General features: G+C 51.2%; 1 protein-coding gene across 1 annotated transcript; it reads left to right on the top strand.

The window, feature by feature from the left end:
• Positions 1-547: 547 nt before the first annotated feature.
• On the top strand, positions 548-14532 carry LOC100907709 (serine/threonine-protein kinase msn). The gene is made up of 15 exons (XM_029111259.1): positions 548-607; positions 7782-8030; positions 8151-8352; positions 8495-9361; positions 9523-9683; positions 10649-10777; positions 11066-11405; positions 11624-11827; positions 11950-12435; positions 12531-12781; positions 13010-13030; positions 13518-13596; positions 13722-13942; positions 14059-14348; positions 14486-14532. Exons 1-14 carry the CDS (start codon positions 548-550, stop codon positions 14140-14142), a joined length of 3354 nt encoding a protein of 1117 aa, XP_028967092.1. The 3' UTR covers positions 14143-14348; positions 14486-14532.
• Positions 14533-14777: the final 245 nt, after the last annotated feature.

Genomic DNA, 14777 nt, shown 5'->3' with positions numbered 1-14777 from the left:
TTCTGCTGACGGTTTTCTCGAGGGAAGAACTGTCATCCAGAGACGAACCGGGATCATTTTCTGCGCTCGAGTCCCGTCGCTGTCTCCATCGAGTTGGAAAAAAGAGGGATAAGCTGTTCCCCCGAAATTTCTGAGTCGAGGGCTTCAGAGCAACAAGAAGATCTCGATAGCGACAACAGGAACCGCAACCACCCAAACTAGTTGTACCTCGTGTGGTTGCCTTGAGGTTCCCTCGAGAGATGTTTCTTTCCATCTATCTTCTTGCTTAGTTAGCAAAAGGACGGGAACCATTCGCTGATAACCGCCACAGCTGGCCACCTAGTTTCATCTTTATCGACGCGAGACGCCGCAGAAGCTAACCTATTACCTGATCTCTGATCTGTCTGCGGGATGCGTAATCTTCCCCGAAACGGAATGGGATATCGGGCTCTCGAGATTCTTGCTTCACCGATAATTTCCTCGCTCGAACGGTTTCGCCCGGTTGCACAACGAAGGGGAAAGAAAGCGTTGCACTGACTAACTCGTTGTCGTCTAATTTTCCAGCATCATGGCCGGAGCCCCTAGTGTCAACTGCTCTCTAGATGACATCGACCTCAACGCTCTGAAGGTAAGTGCTCGTTGCCTTCGGCGGCGGCAACGCTTTTCGAGTGAAGCCGAACACACCCTACACACTGATCCGTCAGACCGTTACCTTACGGAGCATTCTATGAGCGAAAGAAACAGTCAGACATTCCTTTTTTTTTATACGCTTGTCATATCACCTGACTCGGTCTACGGTCGCGAGCAGTGCGCGTCGTCCCTCGCGAAGTTCACTGGTCACCGCGACTTTGCTGGATCGGACGCTTAAATTCAGTCACCCACATATATTCCTCCGCGAGTTCCATTCAGATTCCTACCCAGAACAAGTGTTTCAAAACTGGGAGGGTCTCATGCCTTTCATCCACCCAATCAGTCAGTCAACCTGCGTCGTCGGTCGGTCTGAGAGTCAGATCAGAGCGGAAATGTGACGCAAATTTAAATGTCAACGCCGAGCGACCGTTAGCACTGAGCGCGGAACGACATGAGGAAAGTCGGGGAATGCTGTACACACGATATTTTCGCTCTTTGAGCTTAAGGCATCTCTTATAACAACTCTCCAGCCGAGTTCGTACCTATCGCGGATGGATGGCTGAAATGGCTGCGACCGATGCGCAAATTGGAGCTCGACGGATTTACGGTCGGCGATCCAGCGAGATCATTGAACCAACACCGCGTAGACACATGACAGCTCAGTGATTGAGTCAACGGTATTTGAAGTCTCAGTCTCCTGTAGCTGCTTACGCTGCCTCCAATGAGAGAGGAGCCTCCAATGAAGACTCTCCAGATGCCTTAGATGCTAGCAGCGGAGTTTTCGCAGACTGCTTCTGAGTCACGGGAAGCGTTACTGTTGCATTGAGTCGAATCATCAGGAAATTCGCTTTCGTCGTGGAAAGTCTCGATTCGCTGTTCTTCTAGTCGAATCTGAGTATCTGTTATAAAGCTGCGCCCAGACAAGCCGACGGCGAGTGCGTTCCTATCCGTCGTCCTCGAAGACTCATGGAACCATTCCGTCGGGCGAGACTTCAGGGTGTGACCGAACCAGTCACGTAGGCATGCGAATTGGACACGAAGCACAAAAGTGCGCTTTCTGCAAAGCATGTAGTCGTTTCGTCCTCGTCACCTGCGCCGCCACGATGATAGCACCCTTAAGCGAGGGTCCAAACGGAATGAACGACGGTCGCTGACAGCACTCAGCGACAACCCTGTTCGATCGGATCTACTTTATCACTTCCCGGACAGAGGTCAACAGCGCGGTGGATTCAGCCGCAGATTTCCTCTCCCGATCCCGTTCTGCGAGAGAAGTCATCGCGAGTGTGTGGACGGAAATCGCGATTTCCGCGGTCCGATCCCCCCGAAATGCACATTGGTCACGCGGAACAGTTGGCTCCGCGGGGCATAGACGCGCGAAGAATCTCACTTCAACGAGAAAACGAGAAAAAAAATACCCGCATCGGTAAACGGGCAGCAAGAATCTGCTCAAAACGATGCGAGCATTCAGATACCGCAATTCCCATGCAAGCCCATTAGCTATTAATCACATTTGATTAAGCAGAACGTTGGGAGCGAACGTTTGCGAGAAGTAAACGTAGTCTAACGGTGCGAGACCTTGCAGATGCAACAACATGAGCCATCATTGTTGATATTGAAGAGGTATCCCTGAATCACGACCTTTGAAGTCAAAACGTTCTGCTGTCAACGATCTCTGTGCATTCCGCAGTAGATATTGAGCTTCACGAAAATCACCTGATTCATCAGATGACCTCTTGACAGTCGATCGATCGACAGAGCATGCGATCAGCTGATCCAATCGAAAAGCTTCCTGGTTCTCATGACAGACTCTCATGTATTCTGATTCGACTCTCTCAGAAGCCTTACTTCTGAATGGTCAATCTTCCGACGGAGAATTTCAGGTTACGTGATTTGCGGCTGATTTCCTGATTGAGATTCCATGACCCGTGATTGCTACCGATAAATAATGGGGCGGGGGAGGGGTTGAGTGAGTGAGGGCGAGAACGGAACCCAAACCCTCCGATTCCTCTCTTCGAGCATGACTCTGGAAGAATTGCGGCAAAGGAATTAATGCAGCCGCTTATAGGGCTCGCCGATTCGAGCTCTGAATCGGATTCCTCACCGATCCCGCCGACCGATGCTTTTCGAAGGAGCTCCAGGAATCCGGCGGTGGTCTCACAAGCGCCTTATCAGCGTCCAAGTCAATTGCGGCTGATCTCCAAGTGAGTCGCATCGGCGCGATTCAGGATTGCTCCCCATTCGATCAGATACGTTGGCTTGAGATGTCTACCCGGTGTCCCCGGGCAGATCTTGTCGCCATGCACGAGTCTCATCAGTCGTTGGGAGCGTCGTCACCGGCTTCGCTCGCAGAACATGCTCCATACAAGGCGGCCGGTTTTCCTTCCCCGGAATCGGAGGGAGACGGATGGTTTGTCCCGGTTTCTGGGAATGTGATTCCAGATACGTTCGTTGATCAAGGCCAGCTTTGTTCTGAGACTGCGCTCGCCTGGAATGAAGACACCCTCAGCCGGACGCTGGAATTAAATCATTTCGTTTCTCTTCCGCCGAGTCTTTCCTTCACTCTCATGGGGAACTAAAGCACCGCGCAACCAGAGATGCTTGCCGAAGCAAGAACAAACGGAGTGACCCTCATGAGGAATCAATGCCGAGATGGTCTTATTTCCTTCAGCGGTGTAATCTCATATGAAATTTTCTGGTGACGACTATGGTAACGATTATGGCGATTCTCTCTTGGCATTATTTCTGACAGATTCAGAGCCAACCCAAACGTGAACTTGCACCGTGAACAACTCTCCGACTCCAAACAGGGATTCTCAGGAGCCGCGAAATTCTCCGTCCCTGGACGCTTGTTCAGTTCGCGGAAATCCTACACGATATAGCCGGCTGACTGTCCGTCTGTCCGATCGTGTTTGCTCTGCGATGTCCCGAGCATTCCTGGAACTGATGTCACCGCTCGATGAATTGTCTCGGCCCGTTGATCGGTAATTTACAGAAAACTCACTCCGGCCGATGCAGAGTGGTACAGATGAGCGCGCGCACGCATTCACGCTCGCACGCAACGTCTGCGTGTCCCGTCGAGCGTCACCCGACAGAAGGAGCTGCAGCTGTGTGTTATTTCCATTCCGAATCTTTGTACCGGGGTCGACTGTTCTCTCAAGGGGTAACGAAACAAAATCGAGTCGATGCTGTGGAAGTCCCAGCGTTTGCTCTGTCGTCAAAGTTCCCGGATTGTCAAGATCTGTTACTGTCTGCAGCTATGTGGGCTTGCTGCTTCCCAGTCAGCTTCTCCAGTAAAGGCCTCCTGGAATCCGGTGCGAGCGAATTCTCTCAGGCCTGGCCCCACGCCCGAAAGAAGGACAATCGCGCACAGATTAAATGCTACTCCACTCGGTATTAAATGATTGCCTGTCGAAAAATGTTCGCCGTCGTCTCGCTGCCGGCGATCCAGATATCGCTCGGTTTTCTGGCTTCTGTATCTCGTATTACCCATTGAGCTTGGGAGAGCGAGAAGCCGCCGAAATTCGCGTCTCGATTCCGGAGCTCTCGGGACGTGCGGATTAGTTTACATGAAAGCTCTGATCTGTCGACCGTCCATCCACACGGTCGGTGTACGCTTATCCAGCGGCCGGAAACAGCGAGGCTCTAGTTTGCCCCTCGGAACTCCTGAATTGGCTCTCGCTCGAGCAAGCGAATGCCCAGTCAGACGACTGTCCGCATCCAAACGTGAAAAGTCTCCGCATCAGATGAGCTACTGATTGTTTGTCGATCAATCTCGCTCAGGTCTTCGCTCTGAGACTTGGTGGACTCCGATACGTCGTCCTTTTCGGAGCGATCTCCATGGGTTTTGATAATTTTTCACGGTGAGAATCGTCGAGAGGTGACCTGTTCTTCCAGTGGCAGGAAAATCACCACCAGCTACCGAAGCTCTCCATCGAAGAGCTCTCTACGTTGCTTCATTGGTTTCTGTATTGTTGGTCCAAAGCAGCCTGTGAACGCATCTGAATATTCAAAGAACTATCTAAACCATCGAAATCTGAAAATTGGAAAGCTTTTCTAGATCGCCCCCGGAGAAGAATCTCATAGGTTCCCAACCTGATAATTGCTTTGCTGAAACTTTGTATGTTGGAACGATTCCGGAGGTATCCTTGTACCGGATGTCAACGCTTGAGTTCTCTAATTGATTCGTCCGTTGGGGGCTGCCCGTGCTTGTCTGAGCCAAGATCTCCTGAGCCTTACGTAAGCGTAGCTCATAGAGGCGGAAATTGAGTTCCTCTCTGTTGACGTAATCGTCGATGTGCGGAAAGACGACTGATCGTGCGCTTCGGAGAGCCTCCCCGTGAAGTATCAGCTGCTTATGATGATTGTCGCCGGACCACGAATAACTTTCTCGTAAGGATTGCATACAGATATTCGCAGACTTGGAATCGGTCGGACTGAGTGAATGAATGAATGCGAGGACGATGATTCAAAGCCGTTTTGTTGCTCGCTCGGTGGTGTCACTTCTACGGATTCGTCTAATGATCATGCACAGAGAGGGTCAGTGGCCTCGCTTCTTTTCTGCCGCTCCGTTCGTCTGTCCTTCCGTCGATCCATCCATCCATGCATACAGCGCACAACGATAGCGGACGATCTGAGACCTTCATGGGAACCTGGAAGCGTCTTCCACTGAAAAAACAAAGCTCTCTTGAACGACATCTTTGCCCGATGCAGTCCGAAAGAATGCCTGAGCCTACCACACTCTCGATCTGATTCAACTATTATTCTCTATCTTTCGGCCGGATCTCAGGAACCTCCAACGCGGGACGGTTGCCATAGGGACGGCTTGACTCTGTTCCCAGAAAACCGACCATTCGTCCTCAGTCAGGCAGCTAATAGCGAGGTTCTCCGAAGTTCTCTCCGAAGCTGCGCTCTGCGAATTTGGCTGGAACGATTTTCTAAGAATTTCGTATCCGTCGTTGTCTCTATGGATTATTCAGAGTTTTCCGTGGACAGGATCGCGCGGAATTATTTACGTGGAGAGTTATCGTAGTCCTCCAAACGTAGGACCACCAGACACAGTCATCAGGGTGGGTGAATGACCGACCGACCACATACGAACGTTGACAGGCAGCCTCCTGCGTCCGGCAGGAGTCCACGAACGAGCTCGAGCGAGAGCAGCCGGCCTCTGAACAAAGGACGGAAATAGAAGCCGTAGAGAGCAACGAACGTACGGAGGAATGTATCGCGGAGAGCAAGCAGCGGAACGTTGCAGATGATTCCGTGCGAGATGGATGAACGAGGACGGTGGAAAAAATCTTATGATTCCGAGAAGCTCGGATCTGGGGCCTTTCTTGGAGATCCTTCCCTGGTGGGCGGGAAAGTGTTCTCTGTCCGAGCCCCCGTCGCTGCAGTGGAACGCCGAGGATCCCACAAGAGAGCTCTCATGGAAAGCGTTCCGCATCCTATGCCGCTGCGTACGGAATGCATGAATATCATAATGCTTTCTGTCGGAATCGCTACCGGGTCGAGACGGAACCCTTAGGATGAAACTTATGAATTTGAATTCCGAGTGAGCCTCTGGTCGGAAGTTTGCGCCTTTCCTTGCACTGCCGTCGACCATCCTCGATGCTATTCACTCCTCGAGTAGGGAATCAGCGCTGACGATTATCATATCTCTCAATGAAGCTTGTCTCGAATTCGAGTCAAACGAACGAGAGCGCATCTGTCGCAGCAGATGGATTCAGAAGAAGAGCGCGGATCTCATTAGAAGCTGTTTATCAGGGAACGTTTGAGCTACCCGCGACCAAGGACCTTATATCTATGATTTGTGAGAACGCGCGGCTCCCAGCAGTTTCATCAAGTCGCATCGGGCCCGTGTGCGCTGCTGAGCGGGAGGGAGAAATCCGGACCAGCGTCACGCTAGTGTTCGGAAGAAGGGGCTCCGAGAAGAGTTTATTTGGGTTCTCGTGAACGGCAAGCTTCAACGCATATATCGAACACCTTGAATCCTTAGCCGGTCTCTCACAATATTCTACCTCGATCTGGCCAGCGGGCTACATGTGAGTTGTCTGCCTATGCGGAAAGGACGTTTCCGTGAAGAGTCGTTCATAGGATTCGGGCATAGGAAACGCTAACAAGTATTCGACGAAGACTTTGAAGAGACTCCGCATTCTATTGCGTCCGAATTCGGCTCAAGGACCCGATCTGTGTCCGATCAGGACGGAGTTTGATCGGAAGCCCTTCCGGGTCGAGATACAATATCTTGGCTGTCAGCTCTTGTGATTCTAAGAGATTGTTTGTTGGTTCTGGCGGCTAACGAACGCTCTGGGATCATATGTGATCGGTCATTGTGTTCCATCGAACGTCATGAGCGCTGATCCTTCGGTGGGGAGGTCTCTCATCCAATCCCTCGTTCCTATAGTTTCCGCTCGAACTCTTAACCAGGATGTTGTCCTGATGCGACGAACTTTCGCTATGGGAACAAACAGATATGCGACACTATTCGGGAGGTCGCTGAGCCCTAAGCCACCAGCTGCAAACCTCGGATGATATCGCTTATTTCGTATTCTCGAATATGTAGGTATGATAATGATAATCAATCAGTCCATCCATCGAGTATTCCCGGGATCGAGAGAAATTATTGCTTCGAGTCCCTTCCCACTCTTTCTCAATTCATCTCAACGTATTCATTCGAATATTGAGAGATCCCCCGAAGGGATAGGGTGTTGACTCGACTCGCTCCTTTTAAGGGGGAACTCCGGATCTTGGACTTTCATCAATCTGATTCATTCCCGGGCACGCTCGAGAATGCGGTCGAGAGATCGTTGAGTAATTCGTGGATTGTCCCCCTCGTCGTCGACCTTCCCTGTCGAGGGACAGCCAGCGAGCCAGTCGGTCGGTCGGTCGGTCGGTCGGTCGGTCGGTCGGTCCATAAGAAAGAGGTTCGACCGGAGTAGATTCCATCTTTTTAGATTCGATGAAACTATAGTCGCAACGAGAAAACACGGCACGTGGATCTTGAGCGGATCAGAAACAGTCATTTCGCACTACATTCCGTCAGAATCGACGCTACGCAATGACTTCAGACGTCTCCCGTGCGGACCGCTTCGTAGAATACGGGCTTATCGATCATCACGATCCCATGCATCCCGTCCAATGCACGATTCATCGAGAAGCTTACTTTTCAATTGCAGGATCCTGCGGGAATTTTCGATCTCATTGAGGTCGTGGGCAATGGCACATATGGTCAGGTATATAAGGGCCGCCACACCAAAACTGGTCAGTTGGCGGCCATCAAGATCATGGATGTCACCGAGGACGAAGAAGAAGAGATCAAACTCGAGATCAACGTTCTCAAAAAATACTCCCACCATCGCAACATAGCCACTTACTATGGTGTATTCATCCAAAAAAGTCCGCCTGGAAAAGACGACAAGCTATGGGTAAGGAGACATATACGGGCGCGCTTCGATACCAGACTCCCGGTTCTTACTCTCAGAGTGATTGAAAATCCCTCATCGCTCGTACGAGTGCCCATTCTCCATGAAAAAATGTACTTTCAGCTCGTGATGGAGTACTGTGGCGCGGGAAGTGTTACGGACCTGGTGAAGTCAACTAAGGGCCAGCAGCTCAAAGAGGAATGGATCGCTTATATCTGTCGGGAGATTCTACGTGGACTGGCTCATCTGCATCAGAACAAAATAATCCACCGAGACATCAAAGGACAGAATGTCCTCCTCACTGACAATGCAGAGGTCAAATTAGGTGAGAACTCCCTCGAATCGGTATTGTACCCTCGTCATGCATACGGTATAAGCTTGCGACGAATCCTTGCTGAACTCAGTCGAATTGACCGGACCCCGATCCGCATTAACGAGTACGAAATATGAAATCGGTCCGTTTCCAGTGGATTTTGGAGTATCCGCGCAGCTGGATAGGACCAGTGATCGGAGGAACACGTTCATCGGAACACCTTATTGGATGGCTCCAGAAGTCATCGCTTGTGACGAGAATCCGGAAGCGACCTACGATAACCGATCGGATTTGTGGTCACTCGGGATCACAGCTCTCGAAATGGCGGAGAGCCAGCCACCTCTGTGTGAGCTGCACCCCATGAGAGCGTTGTTCCTCATCCCGAGAAATCCGCCGCCTCGGCTCCAGTCGAAAAAATGGAACAAAAAGTTCCACTCGTTCATCGAGACGGTCCTCGTCAAAGACTATCAACAGAGACCATACACGGATCATCTGTTGAAGCATGCCTTCATCAAAGATCAGCCTACCGAAAGGCAAGTCCGAATCCAACTCAAAGATCATATCGATCGAACACGAAGAAACAAGCGTCACGAACAAGCCGGGAACGGGAGACAACAGGAACAAGAAGACTTCAGCGACGAGGAACCTGAAGTCGCGAACCCGTTGGCCGACCCCTCAACTGAGGCTCCCGCGAAACCCGGCGGAGGCGACACGCTTAAACGCAACTTCCAACAAATTCAAATGGACAACGGAACTCTCACGTCGGCCCAGCCCCAGCAGCCGAAGCGGGGTCCCCCTCTACGTGAGCCTCCCGGCATCCCTCCAGTGCCCCAAGGTGGCAGTCGAGCGATGGCGCCCCCACCTCTTGCGGGTAACCGGGTGATTGTCGTCGGGGATCCAAACTCGCGGCAGAACAAACCGTTACCGCCCATCCCGGGTCAGGAAAGTAAGCCCACTCCTCCACGAGCGAGCAGCAACGGAGCTCCACCTCTACCTCCGGCCAACCGACAGCCGGCCAAACGTGAGTTCCAGACGTCTGAATCAAGCTTGACATGACGCAATCGTTTCTCGCTAGTAACATGTAGTGACTCGATTGTCTGAGTCGACGTGGAGCGACAGATTCCAGCTCCAATTCTTTCGATCCACATCGCTTCCGGACTAACGATCTCTACCCCTCTACAGCCCCGTCCTCGAGACGACCCGAAGACCTGGAGGTATTGGCAGCTCAGCTGAACGAACTGGGATCCGGAGCGTTGGCTCCGAACAGATCATCGCAACGAATATCGAATTTGACACAAGCTTTAGATTCTGACTCAGAAGATTCGGACGGGGACATGCAGCAGGTAAGCCAGTACAACAAGCCGTGAATCAAGCGGATTCCCGACCTGCTCATTCTAATCACTCCGGTGCGAAGCGCGTATCGTAAACGGAACTCGTCGAGTTGCGGAGAGCCTCGATTGCACAGGGACCGTATTTCCGACGTGGGTTCGGATGCCTGACTCATACTCGAGATATCGTCTTCTTCCGAGCGATCATTACCTGAGAGCTGCTTTCAAGAGGGTCGATGAGGCTCGCGACTTGAGGAAGAAAGATCTTCATCTGCTGGTCCTTTCAGGAAATGGTGGAAAGAGTGATAAATATTCCCCTTGGCGTTCGAGTGGTAAGAAGCATCGAAATGGCTTCTACTAACACGAATCGTGATTATGCAGCTGATATGTGCTTTCCGTAACGAAGAGCTCATTTGCCAGAAAGGCACCGGGCATGTTGTGGGAGGTTGGAGGGTTTGGAAGTAACCGTAACATCACAATTGGCTACTTCCGATTCGTAATATCAGCTACTCAGTTTGGGCCACTGAACTTGATTCACCGCATCCGTCCATGTGTAGTGGTGATCCTGAAAGCAATGCTAAGTTTCTTATCGAAGCTTTGAGGTCAGAGTCAGAAGCCGCATTGATGCTCCAGTCGGGGACCGTCCGATACCCGAAAGCACCTACTCAAATAATCGCCTCGACTCAAACGCTGTCAATCACGGGCTTTTTAGTTTAGACGACATTACAGTCTGACCTTGTTACAACGAACATCCCAGTACTGGGGAACCGGATTCTCTTCTTTTTAATTCAATCGATCCTCGGCTTCCCGGGACGCCGCCTAAAAAGTGAAGGGCACGGAGGGTCCGTCGATCCTTTAGCTTATGGCGGAGTTCTATGTGACGAGGTTCCACTGTAGTTCGCCCGAACCAACTGAGAAGGGTCGCCGGTTGATATAGAAATTAACTCCCAAAGCGCTATGATTTCCTCCCTCTTTTATAGGACGGCACGATGTTAGCGAGTGACCCCGCGCGGCCGCTGGGTGAGAGTGAGGCCCCGACGAGGCCCCTGCCCCCTACCCCAGACGAAGACGGCACCACGGGGACACTCGTGAGCACAAACAAGAATAGGGTAGGTCCCTTTCACTGCAGAAGTTCACCAACGTCTTCCTGGATGTTGCTCCTCCTTCTCTTCGAATCTGCACCTAGTCCCCGCGCCCGATTTGTTATCGCTCCGCACATCTTGCCGTAAAGCGTGCGCCATCTTGATCTTCGATCCCTCTCTTGTCGTTCGCATGGAGTGCTCGCTCGACGCAACTTGAGAGATGATGTCCTCACGCTTGGCTGCTCGATTTTACTTTCATTTCACCAGAGTATAAATAATTTGAGTTAATTTCTCCTCATTTGCTCGTTTGTACAGTCTGCCGCCGTCCGATCAGGAGCTTCCCCGCCGGTGCAACCGAATCGATCTCTGCTGAAATCGAGTAGTGCCTCCCACGTGATGGGTCCCTTACGGAAAGAGAATCCGGCAGTTTCACTATTGGGCGAGCACCTCAAGCTCGTGAGCCATCGCAGAGCGAGTTTAGCTTTAGCCGGTGGGCCGTCTAGTCCTTCATCGCCTTCTAGTGCAAGCCCTCCATTGCATAAGAGCCAAAGCTCCCACAGTCCGTTCAGGAGGGCACATGAGAGCATTGGCGACTTTGTCAGCAACTCTGACAAGAGTCCACTGATCCCAAGAAATCACAATAACAACAACAATAATAGCGTTGTCAACAACAACAAAGAGAAGGTAGCGGTCTTTTTATGTTTTTCGGAATTATCCCTGATTTGTTAGAATGCATCATGCACGGATGCAGAATGCTTAGGTTCCCGTGATTAAGGGCTATTACTCATCGCTCATGGCCAATGAGCTAGTACTGGGCCCTGTGATATGGGTTTCGATCTCATCGTATTCAAAGACTCCCTTTTTCGACTTCACAGTCAAGCATGCGCTCTGGTGGGAACCTCCCTGACCTGCTCCCGCGAAGAGACAAGTCAGCGTCCGAGGAGTATCGCCAGGCCCTGCAGCTCAAAGCTCAAGGCCAACCGCCAAGTCAAACACCTCTGCAACAGAAACAGAGATCTTTCTTAACGTTCGGTTTCAACGCCAATGGTACGTTGACGGGCTTTCGCTCGTGTACGGGTATGATGGATACCCACGGGGGTACTTCAGCCCGGAGACGCGATTTTTGCTCCGGCTCCCGTCACTTTCCCGAGGTTTCCGCGCATCACCCCCAACTAACGCGCCTCCACTCTTCCCGATAGGAACCAACGGTGCGCCGTCAACGGTAGAACGTCAATCGACGGCCCAGCGTAGAGAGTCCGTTCAGGTCAACGTGACCCCCACCCTGGGCCCGGATTCCACGACGGGCGGGCAGGGAATCACTGGCACTCACTCTGACACCCCCGAGATCCGCAAATACAAGAAGAGATTCAATTCGGAAATTCTCTGCGCGGCCTTGTGGGGTGTGAATCTACTCATCGGTACCGAGAACGGTCTAATGCTCCTAGACCGCTCCGGGCAGGGTAAAGTGTATCAGCTCATTTCCCGGCGTCGTTTCCAACAGATGGAAGTTCTCGAGGGGCAGAACATCCTCGTGACGATTTCCGGCAAGAAGTGTCGTGTCAGGGTTTACTATCTGTCTTGGTTGAAGAGCAAAATTCTGAGAACGGATAGTGGTAACCAATTGGACAAAAGAAATGGCTTTATCAATGTTGGTGACCTCGAAGGAGCGGTTCACTTTAAAATCGGTGAGTTGGCTGCTCCGGGAACGCTCCGGATAGTTTCAGCCGGTGGTGGAAATCGGAGCGAGCGGGTCATTGACGGACTCGTACGCTTTTTGCAGTGAAATACGAACGTATCAAATTTCTGGTCATCGCGTTGAAAGAAAGTGTTGAAATCTATGCATGGGCTCCGAAACCATACCACAAGTTCATGGCTTTCAAGACGTTTTCGGGTCTGCCGCACAAACCTCAGCTAGTCGACATGACCATCGAGGAGGAAGTTCGTCTCAAAGTCATCTACGGCTCATCAGAAGGCTTCCACGCCATTGACCTCGACTCCGGAAACGTCTATGACATATACATCCCATCACACGTGAGTGGTTCTTGCCTTTTTTCGTCTCCAGGGGATTTCACGAGAAACTCGCCAGAGATCTGTAACTAACTCCGCGTCGCGAGTGAGATGTTGTGTGTACTACGAGCGTACTGTCGTTTGAGAGAATGTTGGTCGTAGGGATGGGAATTCATTCGTCTGAGAGAGCAGTACAGTGAAAGTTTAACTGATGTGTGGATGTTCTTTATATTGTCTTCTTCGCCGCTGTAGGACCGTGGAGGAGCCGAAGGGGTGAGTTGATGCGACTCCGGTGTGAATGTGTTTTACTTCTCTCTCGCACGTTTCACTGAAAATCTACTCTCGTACGAACTAACAGAAAAGTACGGAGAGGAATCTGTTGTTTGCCGCAAGCGCTTCCCCGCATGAATACATACATTCCTCGGAGCTCTGCCTCCGGGTGATATCGAGTTAGCGATCAAGGCATTTTCCCAATGCTGTTCTTCCTGTTACCCGGAGAGTGTTCTGTGGTATCCTGATTCCGCTCGCCGTTGTGCCCATTCTCCGTAAATCATCGGGGATGGGTCCATTCTCCCCTCGACAACCTCAATGACCGGAAAAAATCAAGATTCGACGATGCGAGGCTATGCAGACCAACGAAGGAATCCGAATGCGTATCGACGGGTTTTATGAGTCGAGTCGACTCTCCTATATTTCTTCCTTCACGGGACGCTTCAAGGAAAATCACTGGGATTCTGAGCTCGAAATTCTCTATTTTCAGATTCAGAACTCAATAACGCCTCACACGATAGTAACCCTCCCCAATACGAAAGGAATGCAACTCCTTCTGTGTTACGACAGTAAGTCGGTCGCCGAAAAACCGTAGAATCGGGGTTGCTCAGCTCCTATACGGCTACACATGAATCTACCGTCGCTTGTCATTGAATATCAGTAATGAATCTGATTCACGTTTCTCCCGGAACAGACGAAGGCATTTACGTGTCAACCTACGGCCGTGTATCAAAGAATATAATGCTCCAATGGGGAGAGGCACCGACGTCAGTTGCGTTCATCGGAACCGGCCAGATCATGGGCTGGGGTAACAAGGCCATTGAGATCAGGTCCGTCGATTCGGGACATCTCGACGGGGTCTTCATGCACAAGAAGGCGCAGAGACTCAAGTTCCTTTGCGAGAGGAACGACAAGGTGCGTAAAGCCAGTCGATGATACTCCTTCCCTGATGTTGATGTTCGGTGGATAGTAATCGAAGGCTATGTCGAACTGTGGCTCCAAAGGCTTATGCGCCGCTTTTCGGTCCTCAGGTATTCTTTTCATCAGCGAAAGGCGGGTCGTCATGTCAAATCTACTTCATGACACTCAACAAGCCGGGTATGGCCAACTGGTGAAGTCTTAGGTTGGAGTCAAGAGGACGAAGCACCGAAAACAAAACAAGAGGGAAGCACACGGAGAAGACAGGCGGCGATCACGGCGAGATTCTGCTCGAGTGATCTGGCGGAGTCCGTTTTCGACGTGGACGGCTCCTTCTTTGTCTCAACCTTCAAGTCCAAGTCGCTGCCATTGCGAGGTCATAGAAGCCAAAACTCGTCAAAAAGTATGGAACTGAAATGGACGATAAGTACACCGTGACGGAGAACTAGTTCCCCGCGGTGTCGATATTGAAACGAGCTTCAGTGTAGACGAGCATGAATCAAGACCTCGCAGTGGTCCTGACTATAGCTTACCTTGTAGCAAAGCAAGCTTTCGCTCGGTCATTCTCGGAAGAGAAGTTCTCGGTTATCATCGCTGCTCAAACGATGGAGCCGGGGGCCGACTGAGCCATAACACACATACACACCCATGCTTACCCTTGCTTGAAGTCTCCAGTCTGTCGGAACTAGTGGAAAATACTGGGTTTAGTTCGAATGTGATGTACAAGTATTAAAATGAGGAGGGGGGGACAATGATGTTGGGAACCGGTATCGAATTCGAAAGGGGGGAGGAGCTTACCAGCCAAATTCTTTCCAATATTGTATGTTCAATG

This window comes from Galendromus occidentalis, unplaced genomic scaffold (genome assembly GCF_000255335.2).
Source record: "Galendromus occidentalis unplaced genomic scaffold, Mocc_1.1 scf7180000077427, whole genome shotgun sequence".
Classification (NCBI taxonomy): domain Eukaryota; kingdom Metazoa; phylum Arthropoda; class Arachnida; order Mesostigmata; family Phytoseiidae; genus Galendromus; species Galendromus occidentalis.
The sequence above is the reverse complement of the archived record's forward strand: the minus strand, read 5'-3'. Positions and strand labels throughout refer to the sequence as shown.

What these genes read in the sequence shown, in the direction of transcription:
- LOC100907709 (XM_029111259.1), top strand. Translation starts at nt 548, where the DNA reads ATGGCCGGAGCCCCTAGTGTCAACTGCTCTCTAGATGACATCGACCTC. An exon ending in TCGACCTCAACGCTCTGAAG is followed by an intron (nt 608 to 7,781) that starts GTAAGTGCTCGT and finishes TTTCAATTGCAG; the next exon opens with GATCCTGCGGGAATTTTCGA. An exon ending in TTTGCGAGAGGAACGACAAG is followed by an intron (nt 13,943 to 14,058) that starts GTGCGTAAAGCC and finishes TTCGGTCCTCAG; the next exon opens with GTATTCTTTTCATCAGCGAA.